The sequence below is a fragment of the Myxocyprinus asiaticus genome, chromosome 2 (genome assembly GCF_019703515.2).
Source record: "Myxocyprinus asiaticus isolate MX2 ecotype Aquarium Trade chromosome 2, UBuf_Myxa_2, whole genome shotgun sequence".
In the NCBI taxonomy this organism is placed as follows: domain Eukaryota; kingdom Metazoa; phylum Chordata; class Actinopteri; order Cypriniformes; family Catostomidae; genus Myxocyprinus; species Myxocyprinus asiaticus.
In genome coordinates this window covers 34,685,528-34,705,214 of record NC_059345.1, presented here as the reverse complement: position 1 = coordinate 34,705,214, position 19,687 = coordinate 34,685,528, and the positions used below count along the sequence as shown (strand labels likewise).

The window sequence follows — 19,687 nt, the reverse complement described above, 5'->3', positions numbered from 1 at the left end:
AGATTTTAGTTGCACAATAAACTGCTTTTGGGATGTTTTTCATTTTGGACTCTTGTAGCCTCAATGTCTGTGCCTGTCTTAGTAAGGAAATAGTAAGAAATTGTTTATCATTCTATAAATTGATTTTAAAAAAACGATCTGCCTTTTCCACGACCGTAGTTATCAGTATCGGCAAAATCCACAATCGGTCGACCTCTACTGCAGATGAACTGCACTTGAACATACAGGTGCTGGTCATATAATTAGAATATCATCAAAAAGTTGATTTATTTCACTAATTCCATTCAAAAAGTGAAACTTGTATATTATATTCATTCATTACACACAGACTGATATATTTCAAATGTTTATTTCTTTTAAGTTTGATGATTATAACTGACAACTAAGGAAAATCCCAAATTCAGTATCTCAGAAAATTAGAATATTACTTAAGACCAATACAAAGAAAGGATTTTTAGAAATCTTGGCCAACTGAAAAGTATGAACATGAAAAGTATGAGCATGTACAGCACTCAATACTTAGTTGGGGCTCCGTTTGCCTGAATTACTGCAGCAATGCGGCGTGGCATGGAGTCGATCAGTCTGTGGCACTGCTCAGGTGTTATGAGAGCCCAGGTTGCTCTGATAGTGGCCTTCAGCTCTTCTGCATTGTTGGGTCTGGCATAATCGCATCTTCCTCTTCACAATACCCCATAGATTTTCTATGGGGTTAAGGTCAGGCGAGTTTGCTGGCCAATTAAGAACAGGGATACCATGGTCCTTAAACCAGATACTGGTTGCTTTGGCACTGTGTGCAGGTGCCAAGTCCTGTTGGAAAATGAAATCTGCATCTCCCAGTTGGTCAGCAGCAGGAAGCATGAAGTGCTCTAAAACTTCCTGGTATACGGCTGCATTGACCTTGGACCTCAGAAAACACAGTGGACCAACACCAGCAGATGACATGGCACCCCAAACCATCACTGACTGTGGAAACTTTACACTGGACCTCAAGCAACGTGGATTGTGTGCCTCTCCTCTCTTCCTCCAGACTGTGGGATCCTGATTTCCAAAGGAAATGCAAAATTTACTTTCATCAGAGAACATAACTTTGGACCACTCAGCAGCAGTCCAGTCCTTTTTGTCTTTAGCCCAGGCGAGACGCTTCAGACGCTGTCTGTTGTTCAAGAGTGGCTTGACACAAGGAATGCGACAGCTGAAACCCATGTCTTGCATACGTCTGTGCGTAGTGGTTCTCCCCCACATTTTTGAATGAGTTTTGTTTCACAATCCTCTCCAGGGTGCGGTTATCCCTATTGCTTGTACACTTTTTTCTACCACATCTTTTCCTTCCCTTCGCCTCTCTATTAATGTGCTTGGACACAGAGCTCTGTGAACAGCCAGCCTCTTTTGCAATGACCTTTTGTGTCTTGCCCTCCTTGTGCAACGTGTCAATGGTCGTCTTTTGGACAACTGTCAAGTCAGCAGTCTTCCCCATGATTGTGTAGTGTACAGAACTAGATTGAGAGACCATTTAAAGGCCTTTGCAGGTGTTTTGAGTTAATTAGCTGATTAGAGTGTGGCACCAGGTGTCTTCAATATTGAACCTTTTCACAATATTCTAATTTTCTGAGATAATGAATTTGGGATTTTCCTTAGTTGTCAGTTATAATCATCAAAATTAAAAGAAATAAACATTTGAAATATATCAGTCTGTGTAATGAATGAATATAATATACAAGTTTCACTTTTTGAATGGAATTAGTGAAATAAATCAACTTTTTGATGATATTCTAATTATATGACCAGCACCTGTAGGTAACTTCATACAGGGTTAACTACATGACCATTTTATTTACAATATCAAAACACAAAAATTGACACTGAAGTAAAAAACATGGATAAAATGACCAGAACAGTGGAATGGGACGACAAACAGACTTCATATTCAAAGTAACTTATTGGTAAATATGAAGACCATCTGCAAGGAGGGGATGTGATTCCCTTTAGATCTAAGGAAGAGCTGGCAGTTTGAAGAAGGGAAGAAAGAAAATGTCACCGTTACAAAATACTAACAGAAAATAAACACTTGAACACTTGTCAAAATGAAAGTTCAAACTGATTGAAAAAGAACTGAAATGCAGCCAGATGATGGTCTTTCTGCAAAGCAGACAAAGTTGATTTTGCATTACTCTTTCCTAAACAAGCCAATGAGGACATTTGACAAAGATACATCAGTAAAGTTAAACATTATTTGGCAGTAATTTTGCAGATACTGTGCATGTCCCAAATCTTTCTCAAAATCCTTTTGCAGGCCTCTTACAGGGTGCATTGCTGGGGTGCTTTTGGTACAAACAGGGCAGATGGGTTCAGTTGCTATTATCATCATCTATGCCATTTGGAACTGGACTGGCACATTCCTTATCATATAATGGGGAATTCTTGAGTAAAGCTGGCTTTTGTTTGAGAGGAGTTGCGTTTGAGGTGCCCTGATTCTCTTGACTGAGGTACTGTCCTGAGGAACTAGTGGAAGGTTCATCATCTGCATCTCCCTGGGTAAAACTCTGGGAGGATTCTGGGGATATAATACAAAACATGTAAATAAATCTTTGCAAGAACATAAGTGTTCCAATGGGTCCTGGTTATTCCCTGGACTAGACCAAATGAGAGAAAGAAGACTTTGATTATGGCAAGACATCACCGCCCACAAACACGTGTCCCCTCATTTGATCTAACCAACAACATTATACAGTATATCCAACATGACATTACAACCTCAGTAAACAATAAAACCCACCTGCACACATAAATACTCCACCCTCAGGGTAATGTTATATCCTAATGATTTCAACTCTTCACACACCTAGCTGTTTCTGCCGTGCCAGTCTTCTCTCCAAAGCAAGCTGTTTGTTGAGCTCTATGCGCCGCCGCTGTTCCTCAGTGAGAGAGGCTGGGGCAGGAGTGGAATGGATAAACGGATCTTCAGGAAAACCTCCGTCTCCACCTGGTTCAGACTCTTCCTGTATATGAACTTCTGCCGCCTCTGAGGAGAGTGCAATGTCATGAAATCACTAGAACAACTTTAGCTTTATTCTTCTGCATTTTATTTCTCCACAAACTGCTTTCATTGGTAGTGTGAGAGAGCCACTCATTAAACCTGATTCAATGTTTCTCACCTCCTTCCTTACCAATGAAGTCCTCATGTGTTAAAGGCATGTCGAGTCGAATTCGTTTAAGACATGTCTAATGGAGAGGAAAAGTAGAGGTTTATGAAAGAACGTGGACAACTTCCATCAAGGTTGTGAAATGTCACATATTGAGGTTTTTTAAAAGAGGTAAGCTTTTCTGGGCTAAATAAATATTGCCATAGTGAGTTTGATTTTTCTTCAAATTTTCTTTTTTTTTTTTATATATAACAGCAGGACTGTCAGTGGTCTCACCTGAACTTCTTTTTTTCCCCCAAGACTCTCCACTCTATCAATGAAGTCTTCAAACTTAAGTTTAGGATACAGTCGATGGGCCCAGTTCTCCGTTTTCTGCAGGAGTAGCTTCAGATCCTCAGCCTAAATTAGCAATGAGGGATTTACATTAAATATCCCAAAACAACAAAAGCATTATAATCATAGAGCAAATAATTCTGGAATTTTTCAGTACTATAGGGCTGGATATTAATACAAATTACTTAATTGGATTCCGATTCACAAGTTCTCTATTTGATTGGATTTCGATTTGATTTGTGTGTATTTCAGTTATTTCAGTGTCTATTTTGCTTGCATATAAAATAAATTCTCTCCCAGCTAATGCTTTTAATTATACAGTTGGCCTTCTAACTAGATACATTAAGAAAATAGTAACTTTACTAATTATATTTTATTAGTTATCATTTCGGTCACATTTGAGCTATTTAAATATGACCAAATCCATGTTTTCAATCAATAAATATGACATTATATTGCATATATTTTGTTACATGTTTATTATTTAATGCATAATTTACACTGATTTGTAGAACAAGTGCAAAAAAAAAAAAAGATACTGTCTCTAAGAACTGGTAGTTCTGTAAAGAGCGTCGGTCAGTGAGCTCATATTAACAAGAGAGGACTAGAATGGCTATTTTTTTTCTTTTCTCCCCAATTCCCAATGCGCTCAATACGCCTTGTGGTGGCGTAGTGACTCGCCTCAATCCGGGTGGCGGAGGACGAATCTCAGACAGTCAATCCGCGCATCTTATGATCACGTGGCTTGTTGAATGCGTTACCGCGGAGACGTAGTGGGTGTGGAGGCTCACGCTATTCTCCGCGGCATCCACGCACAACTCATCACGCGCCCCATCGAGAGTGAACTACATTTTAGCGACCACGAGGAGGTTAACCCAACGTGACTCTACCCACCCTAGCAACCGGGCCAGTTGGTTGCTTAGGAAGCCTGACTGGAGTCACTCAGCATGCCCTGGATTCAAACTTGCGACTCCAGGTGTGGTAGTCATCATCTTTACTTGCTGAGCTACCCAGGCCCCTCGAATGGCTTCTTTACCTCATCCGTGCTATGTGTGAATAGGATTCAATATTTATGTTTTGTTGTTTTTGATTAACACGAGTATAAAGAACAGAAAAGGTATTAAAAGAGACATTATTCAATGACAAATGGATTGTGTGGATCTTGTCTTTGGACACACATTACATGGAATGAGTCAAACCAAACTTCAAATCTCAACACACAGTGAAAGGATCTCGGTGCTGAACTTCTTCGGCAATACTCAATCACTGATTAATTGAAATACGAACATTTACCAGCCTGTGGCTAATCACAGAAATTTTTTGTCACATAGCGCAAAATGTGGTCGCATATGCAAGTGATTAATCACATTGTTAAGAGTTGCGCTTATAGTAAAAGATCTATCTTTCAGAACTGATATCGAGATTGTTCAAATTCAGATTGCGATGCATCAGAAAATCTTTATTTTTACCCAGTCCTAATTTCAAAAATTGAGAGTGAAGTGACAGGTTAGCCAGCCCATTACCTCGTGTCCTTTGCCTTTGAATTTAACATTTTCAAATAATGTACGTAGAGCTGGAAGACCTTTTTCAGAAATCAACCTAAAAATAAAAAGGTGAGGAGAGAGACATAGAAAAAGAGATGAAAAAGTGAATTCAATCAAACTCTGTTCCCTATAAACAAACCCATCAATCATCTGGTTCAGTACCTGTTAGCATCTAGTTTAGGCTGTGGCCTCTTCACAGTTCGTCTTTTTGCCACTGGCACTTCTGCTAGTTTAGACACTTCTCCTTCCTCATCACCTAAGCACACATTAAAATGAGTTTAATCTGCATAAAAAGCATCCCTGTTAAGAATAGTCCGGAAACTTAAAAGCACAGTAGATTCTGCAGTCACTACTGCAGATCCATTTTAGTCAGGACTGGCATTATTCTGTGTCTGGCCTGCTGTTTATGTACAGTAAGCATGGGAGAACATGGGATGTGGAACACCAGGATGAGGAATCTGATTTGCATTTTTCTTTAGGACACTAAAACAGCATGTAAAAAAAAAATCCCCAACTAAAGTTTTTGATAAAGTCCCTTTTGAGTATTTAAGCAGTAATGCAATTGAAATATGTGCCGTCTTAATGCTAGAACTGAGAAGTATGAGAAACATACCCTCTCCATTGCCGAAAGGATCATCCTCGAGGCCTCTCTGTCCAGGTGATGATGGGGGAGGAAAAGGAGGGAAAGCCTCATCCTCTATGTGCTCATAGTCTGGGATGTCAAATGGGCCATTTTCTGATGGATCGAGCATGGTGCATAGGATCCTGTAGACAGACAGACATTTATTTCTAAAAAGACCAATACAATCAATTCAATTTTACTTTATTTTTTAGCAACACCTAGTTGTAGTGTTCACATCAATAAGGTTTAGGTGTAATTACATTTGTGCATGTAAAATGGGGGGCGCGCGCGATAGGCCGTTACAATGCTGATATATCACACAATTTAATATAGTAAATAAACATAAAATTGCTTAAATTATTAATTAACAATTATTTAGCACTATATTTACTCAATTTCACACAAAACTAAAAAAAATAATATTGTATTTTAAATGGTAGATAGTGGTTTCTTCAGATTTATTTATAGTCATCAAATTTTTGTAATTTATTTGCACTTGTAGAAATTGTTCATATATTGGGAAAAAGGAAATAACAGTACACACAGTAGTCCAGCAACCATGGATGGCATTGTGCGCATTAGCAATCACATTTACTCAAAAAATACCAAATCAAACCAATTGTACATACAGTGCATTGTGAATAAGACATTTACTTACTGCGCATGTGAAGCGCTTTTACTTGTTACCTTGCTGCCAAATCAGTTAATGGCTTAACTGACATCTGTTTTGAATGAACGGAACTATTAAGGAAACTGGTCTCCAAACAGTTTGAAAAGCTTATTTTCTTCCTACCACCGTACACAGCCTCCGGAGGCAGCGTTTTCCTGGTTTCGGACGCAGCCTTGAAGTTGCACTCACGCGCTCGTGCAGATCCAGCACGAACCTCAATCTCCTGACAGTTTAAACGGCCTGGATCGCCTGCTTGGATTATCGTCATGATTTGTGAATCAGAGGAACTTTTGATCCTTAAGTTTTTGATTCTGGCTGATAGAATACGCACTTAAGAGGAAGATACTAGATGAGCGCTCGACGGGAAGAAAACGCTGGATTTTCGTGAGATTCGTGAATGACATCTGTTTAAACGTGATATCTGCATATAAGTTTTATTGATATTTGCCTTTTATCATTAGAAAAGTTACAGGGAACTGTTGAGGAGAGGCTGATATAATATGTACTTTAGAGGAAGATTTATGAGCGTTCCACAGGAAGCTGGATCTGCTGAAGTTGTGTGAGGTTGGTTTATTACATCTGTTTAAACAAGATATGCACATATTTGCAGACGGTATATGATATTAGTTTTATTGATATTTGCATGTTTCTCATTAGACAAGACAGTTAAAAGTTACAGGGAACTGTTGAGGAAAGAGAGAGAGAGAATGAAACAGACGAGCACTTTAACATTATGAGCTCAAACGCGTCTGCCGTGGCTCTGATATCCGGACCGTTTAAATGACACTGTGTTTACACCGGTCTATTATTGTAGTTACACGATGGCACGTAACAACAAAATGAACCGTGACTGGTCGTTTACACATCTTAGTCGCTTCACATGCAAGCAGGCAATTTTTAGCGCCCTCAAGAAAAAAAAAAAATCAGCCAAATGGGAAAATTTATCAGCCGATATCAGTAATTAAAAAGTCAGAATATCGGCCAATTTATCGGTCGACCACTAGTAAAATGTGTTGCTCAAAACATTGGTGACAACCATCATATTCAACTCCACATGAAAACCATGTAGAACCTACAGTAATAAACCCAGAAAGTAACAGACCTACAACAAAATTGTTGAGATGAACCAATACAGAATGGAGGTAAAAACAGACAACATACAGGTCTTGATCTGCAGACAGATATTAAGATTTTAAAAATATCTAAATAATAGTTCAAAAGGTATTTCTAAATGTGGTTAGTATATTTGATGGGTTTATTATATTTATTTTTATAATAAACTCTCCTATCATTCGCAAGTGTATCTCTGAATTGATGTTTCCAACTGTAAAGCTCATAATATTTGATCTGACAAAGCTTAAAACTCTGGATCTAAAGAGTAAGATGTAAAATGACCCTCGTGTTTTCCTAGTTGTATGACTTTCTTCCACTGACACAAAAAGGAGATATTAGGCAGAATGTTACAGCCTCAGTCCCCATTCACTTAAATTGCATCTTTTTTCTATACAATAAAAGTGAATGGTGATTGAGTCTGGCTTTCTGTCTAACATCTCCTTTTGGAAAAATAAATAAAGTCAAGTTTGGAACAACTTGAAGGTGAATAAATGACCATTTTCTAACAGGGTTCCCATACCTTTTGACCAATGACTTTCCAGGACTTTTCCATTTGTTCATGATTTCTGAATGAGAAATTCACCAGGAGTAATTAATAGCTGTTGAAATATTTTAAAGCTGAGTGTAACTATTAAAATGTATATTGACTATGTAAATGTCTTTTCTATCACTTTTTTTAAGACATTATTAATTTCCATGACTTCTCCATGGCTGAAAATCACAATTTAAATTTTAAAAATTCATCACAATATAAAAAAATTAATTTTCTGGTTTTTCATGACTGTGGGAATCTTGACATGGCATGTATATCGATCACAAATGAATCTACATAATGCCCAGATATTTTTAAGACAATTAGAAAGTAACAGAATCAATTATATTTTTATATATATTTTGATGTTTGATTTTTCATACATCAAAGAGATAATGCAACAAATCAGGACAAATCTAGAACAGGATTCATTACTTTCACATTAAAATTTCATGAGAAACAACTGCCTGTCAAATATTGAGCTACACATTACACACAAGATACACAAGCTACACACATGTATTTTCTCAGGCACTTTTTCAGTCTAAATAGATGCACAACTTTAATAATGTCATACTGCTCATGTGTTGTACTTGCTATAGTTTACTTCCACGTTGCTTCTGTCAAATAGCAATGTCAAATGTAAATCAAGTCAAGCACTGAAACAACAGTGCCACCTTGAGTAACAAATAGCATGTATAATATACACACAAATAATACTGATAATTTATCATTTTTGCACAGAAAATCAACGTGATATAGTGTTTATTTGTATGAATAAAGTACTAACTTCTCTTGTAATAAACAAAGAAATAGATACATTGTGATAGTAAACTTATATAGATATGAAATAATCATAAAAAATATCAATTATGGAAATGCAAAAAACAAAAACATAAAACGACACTATTACATACCTAGGGTCTCTAATGACCGTATACACTTTTGGTCCTTAAGACATTATAAAATTGTATTATTTTTTATTTTTATTTTTTTTTTGCCAATTTGGCATTTTTTTGTATTACACTATTTATAAGAGATAGATTGAGGAATACTAAAGAGGTTTGGGCACAACTCCAAAAAAATAAAAAATAAATAAAAAAAATAAAAATAAAAGAAAATGGATGAGGTACAAGGGGTGGAATGAGATCACGGGTCACTAAAGACCTAAGTAAGATGAGGACAGATAGTTGTCACGTGTGACGAGCTAGTAAGAGACTAAACAGTAAACTAAAGAGAAACTTCGGGCTCTTTAAGTCATGTTTATGTGCTCAATGACATGACAGTTCATTTTACATTAATTGATCCGAGAGATACACTATCACTTCGTACTAAAATCTTCAGCTAGTGGCTCATCGACACACATCCAGCACAGACATAGTTTATGTGCAGATCTGAGCAGACAGGACCAAATATAAGAGCTACTCTAACAGCAGCAGTTTGGCGCCAGAGACACTGTCACACACAACAGCACGCACAACTCCCTCCGTCTCGCACATGGCTGGATACTAAATCCAAACAATGACATTGTAATTTCTGCGAAGAGTCCAGTTTTTTTGGTACTTACTGAATATGTGTTATAAACGGATGAATCTTCACCAGCGACCACAACTTGAGGACGATACAGGTTTCTACAGGCGGCTTTTCCTGCAGCCAATCGAATCTGATTCGGAGAAACGTCATTGGTTCTGTCTCGTCGCTTCTCGTGTGGCAGATGTGAACAGCGCCATCTATTGACAAGGAGCGCTGCCTGTATTTCCAACAAAACACTCGAATGGACGATTGTCTCTGTGAGGTCTTGCCAAGGACACATCAAAATACAAAAAGAAATGAACTGCAGGGGTTCAAACTTTATTGAAAGCATAGCTCTCATACATGTTGATCTTATACGCAATGTGTTCATTAGTAGGTTGAGGACTCAAAAAGCATTTGAGATGGTTTACCAACACATTTATTATCATATTTATTTTATCTTGTGTTTTTGTCACATATACAAACATCATTGCTAATATGATTATAAAATTGCTTTTAAAAACTTTCTGAAACTTTCTCACCTCATATCAAACACCCAAACCTCAACTTATCCTCTTGAGTAATTTGAGCTGAGACGTTTTGTGGACCATTTCTTTATTTGATATGACATGTAAACATGTAGTCTCTGCATGTCAATTATTTAATAATAGTATATATAAATAATAAGAAATATCTAAATAATAAGAAAACGAGTGAAAAATGTAGTGTGAAAAAATATAGTCGATTAGTTGTGAAGCATTCATATTCGTGTTCTCAGCAAAAACATGAGCAAAACCGCACTGAGGAGAATGCAGAGAGTGCACACAGTGGGGACAACAATCTCTGTGACCATCTCCATGTGGCTGATCAATGGATCTGATGGAAAAAATACAAGCACATCAGTAAAATCTAATATGGGATATGTTCAGGTAAAGCATAAATTGCGTGAAACAGAAAATACCAACCCCCAGAATACCAAAATGTCAACCCTGTACCTAAACTTCATCATGCACAGGCCAAACCTTTGGCATGCCTGCATGTTCCTTGTTTTCCTTGGATTTTCTTCTAGCTGGAAGGGCAAACAAAAGAAAATTCCCGTTAGAAACTTAGACGTAATAATTTTCCCTTCTCTGTATATTGCTCTTGATTACACATATACAATGTAATTTGAGACAGATTTTTCTTTTATTTGCCCCAGCTAGATCCTTGCTGGTTATGCTGCCCAGAGGTGAGTTAAGTTAGTGACTGTTCACTAACCTGCCGCAAGGAGCTGGTTACTTGAGGTGCATGTTTCCATTGACTTTCTTTTCCAGCTTTCAATCTGTGGTAAACATTATACATAAAACTTAACAACATAAAATTACATAAACTGAGACATTCACTCACCTGCCACTTTATTAGGTACACCTGTAAATCTAATTATTCATGCGATTATCTAATCAGCCAATCGGTGGCAGGAGTGTAATGTATAAAATCATTCAGATATGGGTCAGGAGCTTCAGTTAATGTTCACATCAACCATCAGAATGGGGAAAAAATGTGATCTTAGTGACTTTGACCGTGGCATGATTGTTGGTGCCAGACAGGCTGGTTTGAGTATTTCTGTAACTGCTGATCTCCTGTGAATGGTTGATGTGAACATTAACTGAAGCTCCTGACCCGTATCTGCGTTATTTTATACATTACACTGCTGTCAGATGATTGGCTGATTAGATGAATAAGTAGATGTACAGGTGTTCCTAATAGAGTGGCCGGTGAGTGTAGGTTTATAACAAGATGTTTAGACTCTTAAACGGATAGTTCACCCAAAAATGAAAATTCTCTCATCATTTACTCATCCCCATGCCATCCCAGATGTTGTATGACTTTCTTTCTTTTGTTGAACACAAACGAAGATTTTTAGAAGAATAATTCAGCTGTGCAGGTCCTCACAATGCAAGTGAATGGGTACCAAAATTTTGAAGCTCCAAAAAGCATATATATATAATGGCAGTATGAAATTAATCCATAAGACTCCAGTGGTTAAATCTATATCTTCTGTAGAAATATGATAATAGTGGGTGAGAAACAGATTCATATTTAAGTTTTTTAACTAGGTGTTGCTTTTTACCTTTATCTCCCTGCCCAGTATGTGGCGATATGCACGAAGAATGCAAATCACCAAAAACAAATGAAGAAGAAAGTGAAAGTGAAATTGGAGATTGATAGTAAAAAAGGACTGAAATATTGATCTGTTTCTCACCCACACCTATCATATCATTTCTGAAGATATAGATTTAACCACTGGAGTCTTATGGATATGCTGCCATTATTTGCTTTTGGAGCTTCAAAGTTTTGGTCACCATTCACTTCCATTGTGAGGACCTACAGAGCTGAAATATCCATCGAAAAATCTTTGCTTGTGTTCAGCAGAAGAAAGTTATTCACATCTCGGACAGCATGAGGGTAAGTAAATGATGAGAGAATTTTCATTTTTGGGTGAACTATCCTTTTAAACTCTTAAACTTTTAATCACAAAATGGAGTAATGTTTTAATGTTTTGCTAAGGTCATAAAAATATGGATATGGTCATATCACTGCCTAATTACAAAGCCATACCTCTCTCTGATTGGGGAAACCATTAGAGCTGATGATGCGTTTGTAATACTGAACTGAAGCTTTTGGGTAGCGTGGTTTATTTTTGCCTCCAAAGTCCACATAGTACAGGCCGAATCTCTCAGAGTAGCCTTCATCCCATTCAAACTTGTCCAGCAATGACCAAGCCGTGTAACCTTTCACATTCACTCCATCTTTAACCGCTGAATAAAAAACAAATCAAAAAGAGGTTTCACTTAGTAGTTGTATAGGCTTTATTTAACAAAGAGATGAAGAGCAATGAGCTTTGGGTTAGGCCTTTTTTGCATTTGGTAACATTTTTTTAGGGACTAAAAATGCAGAAGTCCTCATGCAGTCACATGGTCTTACCCACCAACACAGAAATCTGATATATGGCAATACATGCAAAACACAGAATGCACTCACTGATCATTTTATAAGAACATCTGTACACCTAATTATTAATTCCATTATCTAATCAGCCAATCGTGTGGCAGCAGTGCAATGCATAAAATCATGCAGTGATTTTGACCGTGGCATGAATGTTGGTGCCAGACGGGCTGGTTTGAATATTTCTGTAACTGCTGATCTCCTGGGATTTTCACACACAACAGTCTCTAGAGCAGTATTTCCCAAACTTTTTTTCTGCCACAGCACACTTTTTATAAATAAAAATCCCACGGCACACCTCTATCCCACATAACCATCATCGATAGTTTTCCTTTTCAAGAACTTGTCCGTGTTTTCTGTCCGTCTTAGTAGCGTGTTTAATCGTAATGTTTAAACTTCTGCTATGCAAAAAACAAGTCATGTACGCTGTATAATGAGGTCAAAGCTGACAAGAACACTAATCGTGTAATGAAAAACAACAACAAATTTGCTTCTTTTCTAATTTGTAGATTTGTTCTCACAGATTAATTCTCGCAATGCCACAGCAAATATATTTATATATTTTATTATTATTTATTTATTTTATGTCGTTTATTTATTTACAGACTAACATTTTTGAATGTTAAATGAATGCTCAAAGAGCATTAGAAAAGATTTTACACAGAAGGAAAGTTGTATCCATATAGTTTTAACTGTGGTATTTGCAATAATAAGATCATAGTAAGGTAAAAATAAAACCATGATTAGCAGTAAGTAACCACAAAACAAATTATGGCATTTTTCATAAGAAAAACATATACAGAAATAAAATTGTATTCCCTCACTATCCCGATATATTGATATAAGTTCATGGTCAATATTTTTTTTAATATCTGTGATGTGTGGGCTGAAAGCCTTACAATTTATGTGTGTTCATGGTGCAGATTTTTCCTTTATTTCTTTTCATGTGCTGTTTCGAATTTTGGGGTCGTTTAATACGATATTAAGTAGTTTAATCATCGACACATTATGGGCTTTCATAGAGCTTTTAAACAAATAATCAATGCCGTGCTTCTCGCAGCGCTGTTTATGATGATCTGCGCGGCTGAGCGCTCGAGACCGGTCCACGTGTAGATGCACGTCTCTGCGTTGATCTGTCCATTGACAATTAGTCGCAGTCTGGAGCCCTGATTTATTTTGTGGAATTTTGTAATTTTCCACCGCACACCTGACAAACTTTCGGCACAGTTGTTGGGAAACACTGCTCTAGAGTTTACTCAGAATGGTGCGAAAAACAAAAATCATCCAGTGAGCGGCAGTTCTGCGGACGGAAACGCCTTGTTGATGAGAGAGGTCAACAGAGAATGGCCGGACTGGTACGAGCTGACAGAAAGGCTACGGTAACTCAGATAACTCCTCTGTACAATTGTAGTGAGCAGAATACATTTCAGAATGCACAACATGTCGAATCTTGAGGAGGATGGGCTACAACAGCACAAGACCACGTTGGGCACTTTATTAAGACCAAAGTGTTCCTGATAAAGTGCTCAGTGAGTGTATATGAAATATATGTTCATTTATGGTGTTCACTGATATGAAAAAGTCCCATACTTGTACATACATCCAACAAATGTTTCAAAATATATACATATATTTTTCAGAATACTTGTGGAATTTTATTAAACAAATACAAAAGTTTTGAAACACTTACTCATTCTTTATTATAATTTTTTTTTTCTTCACATTTTAGAATAACAGAAAAGTCATTAAAACTATGGAATAACATAAATGGAAATATGGGAATTATGTTGTGACTAAACAAAATCCAAAATAAATCGAAACTGTGTTATATTTTAGCATCTTCATAGTAGTCACCCTTCACCTAGAATTTGCAGTCATGTACTCTTGACATTTTCTCAACCAACTTCTCGAGGTATCACCCTGGGATGCTTTTTAAACAGTATTGAAGGAGTTCCCATCTATGTTGGGCACTTATTGGCTGCTTTTCTTTATTATTTGGTCCATGTCATCAATTTCAAAAACATTTATTTTAAATTTAATTTTAGTTTTTTAATGAAATAAATTAATATGGTGGCACAATTATATTTTTGTCTACAAAACTCATTTCAAACATTTAAGCATATGCCTTCAGATCAAAAGATTTTTAAGATCATGAGAAACATTTCAGTCAAGTGTTTCAAAACTTTTGACCAGTAGTGTAGATGTTGGGTGACTTTTTAAGTATATTTAAGTATATATATATATATATATATATATATATATATATATATATATATATATATATATATATATATATATACTTAAATATGTTCATATATGGCCATATTATCAGATTTCTGTGTTGGCAATAGTAATCAAGCTCTACATGGTAAATCAGCTTTACATGGTGTAAACGTTTTTGTGAATCAGGTCATATTAATTTATGAAATAAAACATTTAATGTTATAAGCCATAGATTTCTTTATTGATTCTGACCTTTGAGCATTTCATTGATATACTCCCTGAAGTACTGCATTCTCCAGTCATCACAGAGATCTGTGCACATCATCTTCTCCGATACGCCATTTCCTGTCACGTATATCATTGGGTCTCCATACTGTGTCTAAGAATAAAAAAGAGATTTGCCACAGAAGGCCAAAATTTTCCATTCTCGGTCAGACTGCTGGCCACATTTTAGAAGTAGTTATTACTAAGTTATTTTACCAAACACTTTTCTACTTGCCCAGACTTTTTTTTTGTTTGTTGCAGACACAGTGATGAATTCCCTGTAATACCTTCACAAAGTTGAGCAGACGACGGAAGCCCCATGGCACAGAGTAGAGCCACTCTGATCCAGGGTCAGGCCAGCGTGGGTCCACCAGGTCAGCAAGGTCACGGTCAGTAAAGTAGCTGCTGCCATGGTTGAGGGGGAAATTCTTCTGTGTGATGTAGCGAGTAGTGAAGTGGCCGATGCCCAGAAAGTCACAGGTGCCTCTGATATAACTTTTCTCCTGAGGGCTGAAAATAGGCAGACGAGAGCTACTCAGGCCTTGCTGGGCACTCTTTTTACCTGCAGAAATAAAACAGAGCAATATAAATGTTTCAGTTGGCTACCACCCCAACTAAATGAGCATGCCAATGGCTATTCAATATACAACCTACTTGTAGTACGTAAAGCAAGTGGAATTCATTTTAGGTTACTTGGGTTTGTATTTATTTGTGGTTTGCTACTTGCCTATGTAGTCTTTCATTACTTGAGGATAGTCTCCATTAAAGAGTGGCGTGGCAAACCATCCCAGGTAGAACTGAACATATCTTTCAGCAGCATCTATATCTCGCTGGTTGGTGACATCTACTGGTTCTCCCCAGTCAGCAGACAGGGAGATGCCCACCATACCTGAAATTGAAGAAACATTTATACCAGATTGGAACTGTGTACTTTGAAAAAGCAAAAGCTGAGTTGAATATCTTAAATTTGTCTACCTTTCTGCTTGTTTCGCCACTGGGCGTCATATGTGTGCCAGACTTTAGCATGAGCCTGTTAGTATAACAGATATGTTGTAAATGAGTGACAGTTTATCTCAGTTTATGTTTAGATTATACTACAGCAAATGTCAGTGGATTTCATTGATAAATTAGCATACTAATAATTATTTTGGATCATGTGGAATTTGTAGGTCAATATGGCTATTGTGAGCTTTTTGATATTGATTACCTTAATGATGTTGTGGGCAGCATTATAGGCACCAGTACCTTTCAGCTTCAGTCCAGGAGCATGTTCCCCAGTTTCATAACCCTCCACTGCAACAGACTGTAAACATGGGATCTTTACTTGAAACATAGGACCAGCATAGCTAGTCACCAGCATGGGGTGCTGATGTTCCCACCAGGCTTTTTAGCTATTTTAATAGGACAGTTCATTAAAAAATAAAAATTATCTCATAATTTACTCATCTTCATGCCATTTAAGATGTGTATGACCTTATTTCTTCTGCTGAATACAGACAAAGATTTTTAGAAGAATATCTCAGCTCTGTAGATCCTCACAATGCAAATGAATGGTGATCAGGCCTTTAAAGCTCCAAAAAGGTGATAAAGTCAGCATAAAAGTAATCCATAAGACTCCAGTTGTTTAATCAATGTCTTCTGAAGCGATCCAGTTGGTTTTGGATGAGAACAGACCAAAATATAACAAATTTTTCACTCTACTGTACATCTTGCCATTGCAGTCTCTGGGCACAATCATGATTTCAAGCTCAGTTACACTTCCTAATGCTTGATGCATGCACAGAGCTTGATCTTGAAATCATGGAGACTGCTGTAAAGATGTACAGTAAAAAAGGAGTTACATTTTGGTCTGTTCTCACCCGAAACCAACTGGATCACTTCAGAAGACATTGATTAAAGCACTGGAGTATTATGGATTATGTTTATGCTGCCTTTATCTGCTTTTTGGAGCTTCAAAGGCCTGATCACCGTTCTCTTGCATTGTTTGAACCAACAGAGCTGAAATATTCTTCTGAAAATCTTTGTTTGTGTTCAGTAGAAGAAAGACAGTCATACACACCTAAGATAGCATGAGGGTGAGTAAATGTTGAGAGAATTTTCATTTTTGGGTGAACTTTCCCTTTAACCAGATACAATTTGCTGGTGAATAGCATGTCTAGACCAGCACTAAACCAACATTAATCCAAATGGAAATTCATGCTGGTCTTTTCAGCAGGATGGTTTGATATTGCTTTTAAACCAGATAATTATTAAACTGACTATGATGAAGTCAATATTATGAGCAATTGTTGTTATCATGAAAAACTCAGAATGGATTTAAATTTACTCCCAATTTTGAATAATTTATAGTCAGATAAAGCAAATCTTGAACACTGCATTAAAATTAATATGTTGGCTGGACATTTTCCAAGGTAGAGTTGTAATAGTGGATATGTTTTCTTTTTTTTTTTTTTTTTTACAGTTCTTACCCAAGGATTGTTGAAGGTGATCCAGTATTTGACTCGGTTGCCAAATCTATCAAAGCACAGGTTGGCGAAATCGTTAAAGTAGTTGACCATACTTGCATTTTGCCAACCTCCATATTTCTCTTCCAGAACCTGCACACAATTAAAAAATTCAATTAGGTAAGACAAATGTCCTTAGTTATCCTTAGTTTTTCAAATAGTTGTATACTCTACCAAACTGATTTCTGAGTTTGAGACAATTCAGTGTCATTTTCTGTGGGAATTTTATTTTACCTGTGGTAAGTCCCAGTGGTAGAGTGTCACAATCGGTGTGATCCTGTTCTCCAGAAGCATATTAATCAGGTTATCATAGTGCTCTATCCCTTTCTCATTAATGTATTCAGCTAAAAGATAATTAGAGAAACTTTTAGGTAATGGCTTTTGTAAGATATTACAAGAGAACTATTTGATTAATTGTGCCACTATTCATTTTAATTACTCTTAATGCCACTGGGCAGAATCCTTGGCCAGGATATGGAAAAGAGATAGTGGTTCAGCTTCATGTCTTTCATCAGTGAGATATCATCCTAAAACATACATTGAAAAACTATCTTAGAACCCAAGCTTCCACCTACAAAATTTTGCATTTCTGATATTTATAAGTGTCATCAGTAAATCACAGTACCTTGACTTTGTAGTAGCCTTCACAGGATGAGTCACCCGTGTCATTCAGGTGAATGTTCCCTTTCTTATGGGAGAAAACATCCCAGATGCTCTTTCCTTTTCCATCTCTGTCCCATGCTCCTTCAGTTTGATATGCTGAGCTGCCAGCGCCCCAAGAGAATCCTGAAAATTCATGCATACACACTGTGTTATTTTAATTTAGACAGGATAGACTACACCTCAGTTTCACTGTCCTGCTAATGAGGTCAGTATGATTTCTTTTAACTTTTTTATTAAGCATATTCTTTCTGCGCACTCACTTAATAGTTTACTACAGATAGATCTACAGTAGATATACAGATTGTCTTTTACCTGAAGGAAATGTGCCATAGTAAAATGATCCCTTTTCATTCTTGGTCCAATCAAAGTCTTCACTAGCACAGATGCACAGTGCCAACAACAGAATGTGGCATACCCTCAGCACACTGTGTTGTGTCATCCTCTTATTTTCATAGGGGCCCATTTTTCACCAGTTATACCTGCACAGATAAAACCGACTCACTTTACTTACGTTTACATTGGTAAAACTGAATCACCTCTGAAGATCTTATGGACCCAAACTAGTTCATTCTGCACAAACAGCAAATCACAATATTTTGCAGTTAGTTTCTCAGTTCTTAAATAGTGAAAATACATAAACTTTATTTACATCCTTTATTGTCATTTCTAAAAGCAGAAGCATACTTAGAGTAGTCAACTTCCAAAGCATTCAGAGCCGAGGCAGATCAAAGGTGCATCCCAAATTAAAAAGCTGTCTCAATTCACATGCAATCAGCCGAAAATGCAAAAAAAGTGAATACATTTTTCAAATACAGGAGTTAGCACTCATTTCAGCCAGCTATAATACAGACTGACACAGAATGATATCAGAGACAAAAAATAAGCCAGTTTGTCAAGAGCTGCCAATAAAAAAGACATCTCAAAAATATTTATCCTGAAGAGAGGAGATTTAAGTTTCGATCTGAAGGAGAGAGGATGAAAAGATGATTAAATCGCTCCCTTTTAGTTGCAGGAACCAGCAGATTTGCCCTGTCTCATGTCTCTCTCTCCCTCCTCTCACCCTCTCTCTCACACTCTCTCTCCATCTAGGTTTGCACTCAAGCGCATATACATGTATACCTGCTCCAGGCCTCACATTTGTCTTGACTGGAATCCACTTCAAAGTGCCAGAAGGTTACCTAAGCTCCTGGACTTCATTCATCCCCACAAAGCTGCCCAGTGCCACTGTGCCACAGGCACAAAACAGCAGCGAAGCATCTAGTTGATTCAAGCTCCATTCAGGAGCTGTGTGGCCCACACACAGACCAAATACCTCCTATTCAAATTCAGTGGGCTGAGAGGGGAAAAGTGCTGCTCCTATCATGTTTTATAGAATTGGAGATTTGACTCTGTAAGCAAAGTTAATGTTGGTTAGGTTGATCCATTTGTATTTTGGCCCGGGGGGGCCACTACAAGTTTATAATATAAGAAAAAAAGGTCAAAATGTTTACGTTACTCCAACCAACAGCATTTCTTAACCAATTCTGTATACTTACTAATAAAGTATGGACACATTTCTCTTATGTAAATGAACTTGTGTATC

At 37.1% G+C, this 19,687-nt stretch overlaps 2 protein-coding genes across 8 annotated transcripts; both read right to left on the bottom strand.

Annotated features, from left to right (window-relative positions):
- Positions 1–1,863: 1,863 nt before the first annotated feature.
- tipin (timeless interacting protein) lies at positions 1,864–9,767 on the bottom strand. Of its 2 annotated transcripts, none has more exons than XM_051720601.1 (8): positions 9,522–9,767; positions 5,631–5,782; positions 5,180–5,273; positions 4,997–5,072; positions 3,417–3,539; positions 3,153–3,219; positions 2,840–3,019; positions 1,864–2,551 (listed from the first exon to the last, which is right to left on the bottom strand). In XM_051720601.1, the coding sequence occupies exons 1-8, from the start codon at positions 9,635–9,637 to the stop codon at positions 2,346–2,348; spliced, it is 1,014 nt and encodes a 337-aa protein (XP_051576561.1). In that variant the 5' UTR covers positions 9,638–9,767; the 3' UTR covers positions 1,864–2,345. The 2 variants fall into 2 exon arrangements, 1 of the variants encoding a protein (XP_051576561.1); XR_007899462.1 differs by having other exon boundaries at positions 2,417–2,551; positions 2,774–3,019.
- Positions 9,768–9,887: 120 nt separating this feature from the next.
- Positions 9,888–19,408, bottom strand: LOC127453817 (lactase-like protein). 6 transcript variants are annotated; one of them, XM_051720543.1, is made up of 15 exons: positions 18,790–19,193; positions 18,418–18,584; positions 18,068–18,228; positions 17,882–17,969; positions 17,677–17,786; positions 17,407–17,535; positions 16,146–16,241; positions 15,914–15,968; positions 15,666–15,827; positions 15,226–15,500; positions 14,927–15,053; positions 12,065–12,264; positions 10,724–10,787; positions 10,462–10,535; positions 9,897–10,342 (listed from the first exon to the last, which is right to left on the bottom strand). In XM_051720543.1, the coding sequence occupies exons 2-14, from the start codon at positions 18,566–18,568 to the stop codon at positions 10,462–10,464; spliced, it is 1,692 nt and encodes a 563-aa protein (XP_051576503.1). In that variant the 5' UTR covers positions 18,569–18,584; positions 18,790–19,193; the 3' UTR covers positions 9,897–10,342. The 6 variants fall into 6 exon arrangements, with proteins under 6 accessions (XP_051576494.1, XP_051576485.1, XP_051576476.1 ...); XM_051720552.1 differs by having other exon boundaries at positions 10,197–10,342; positions 10,432–10,535; XM_051720534.1 differs by lacking the exons at positions 10,462–10,535; positions 18,790–19,193 and adding an exon at positions 19,284–19,408 and having other exon boundaries at positions 9,888–10,342.
- Positions 19,409–19,687: the final 279 nt, after the last annotated feature.

Bases quoted from the DNA above. Each gene is read 5' to 3' on its own strand.
- tipin (XM_051720601.1), bottom strand. From the start codon at position 9,637: ATGACGTTTCTCCGAATCAGATTCGATTGGCTGCAGGAAAAGCCGCCT. The intron at 3,540-4,996 runs GTAATGGGCTGG...TTGCTAATTTAG, and splicing joins TCAAAGGCAAAGGACACGAG to GCTGAGGATCTGAAGCTACT. The intron at 2,552-2,839 runs GTGTGTGAAGAG...TTATATCCCCAG, and splicing joins GGCACGGCAGAAACAGCTAG to AATCCTCCCAGAGTTTTACC.
- LOC127453817 (XM_051720534.1), bottom strand. From the start codon at position 18,568: ATGGGCCCCTATGAAAATAAGAGGATGACACAACACAGTGTGCTGAGG. The intron at 15,828-15,913 runs GTAGACAAATTT...CTTCAATTTCAG, and splicing joins GTGGCGAAACAAGCAGAAAG to GTATGGTGGGCATCTCCCTG. The intron at 15,054-15,225 runs GTATTACAGGGA...TTTTATTCTTAG, and splicing joins GTCTGCTCAACTTTGTGAAG to ACACAGTATGGAGACCCAAT.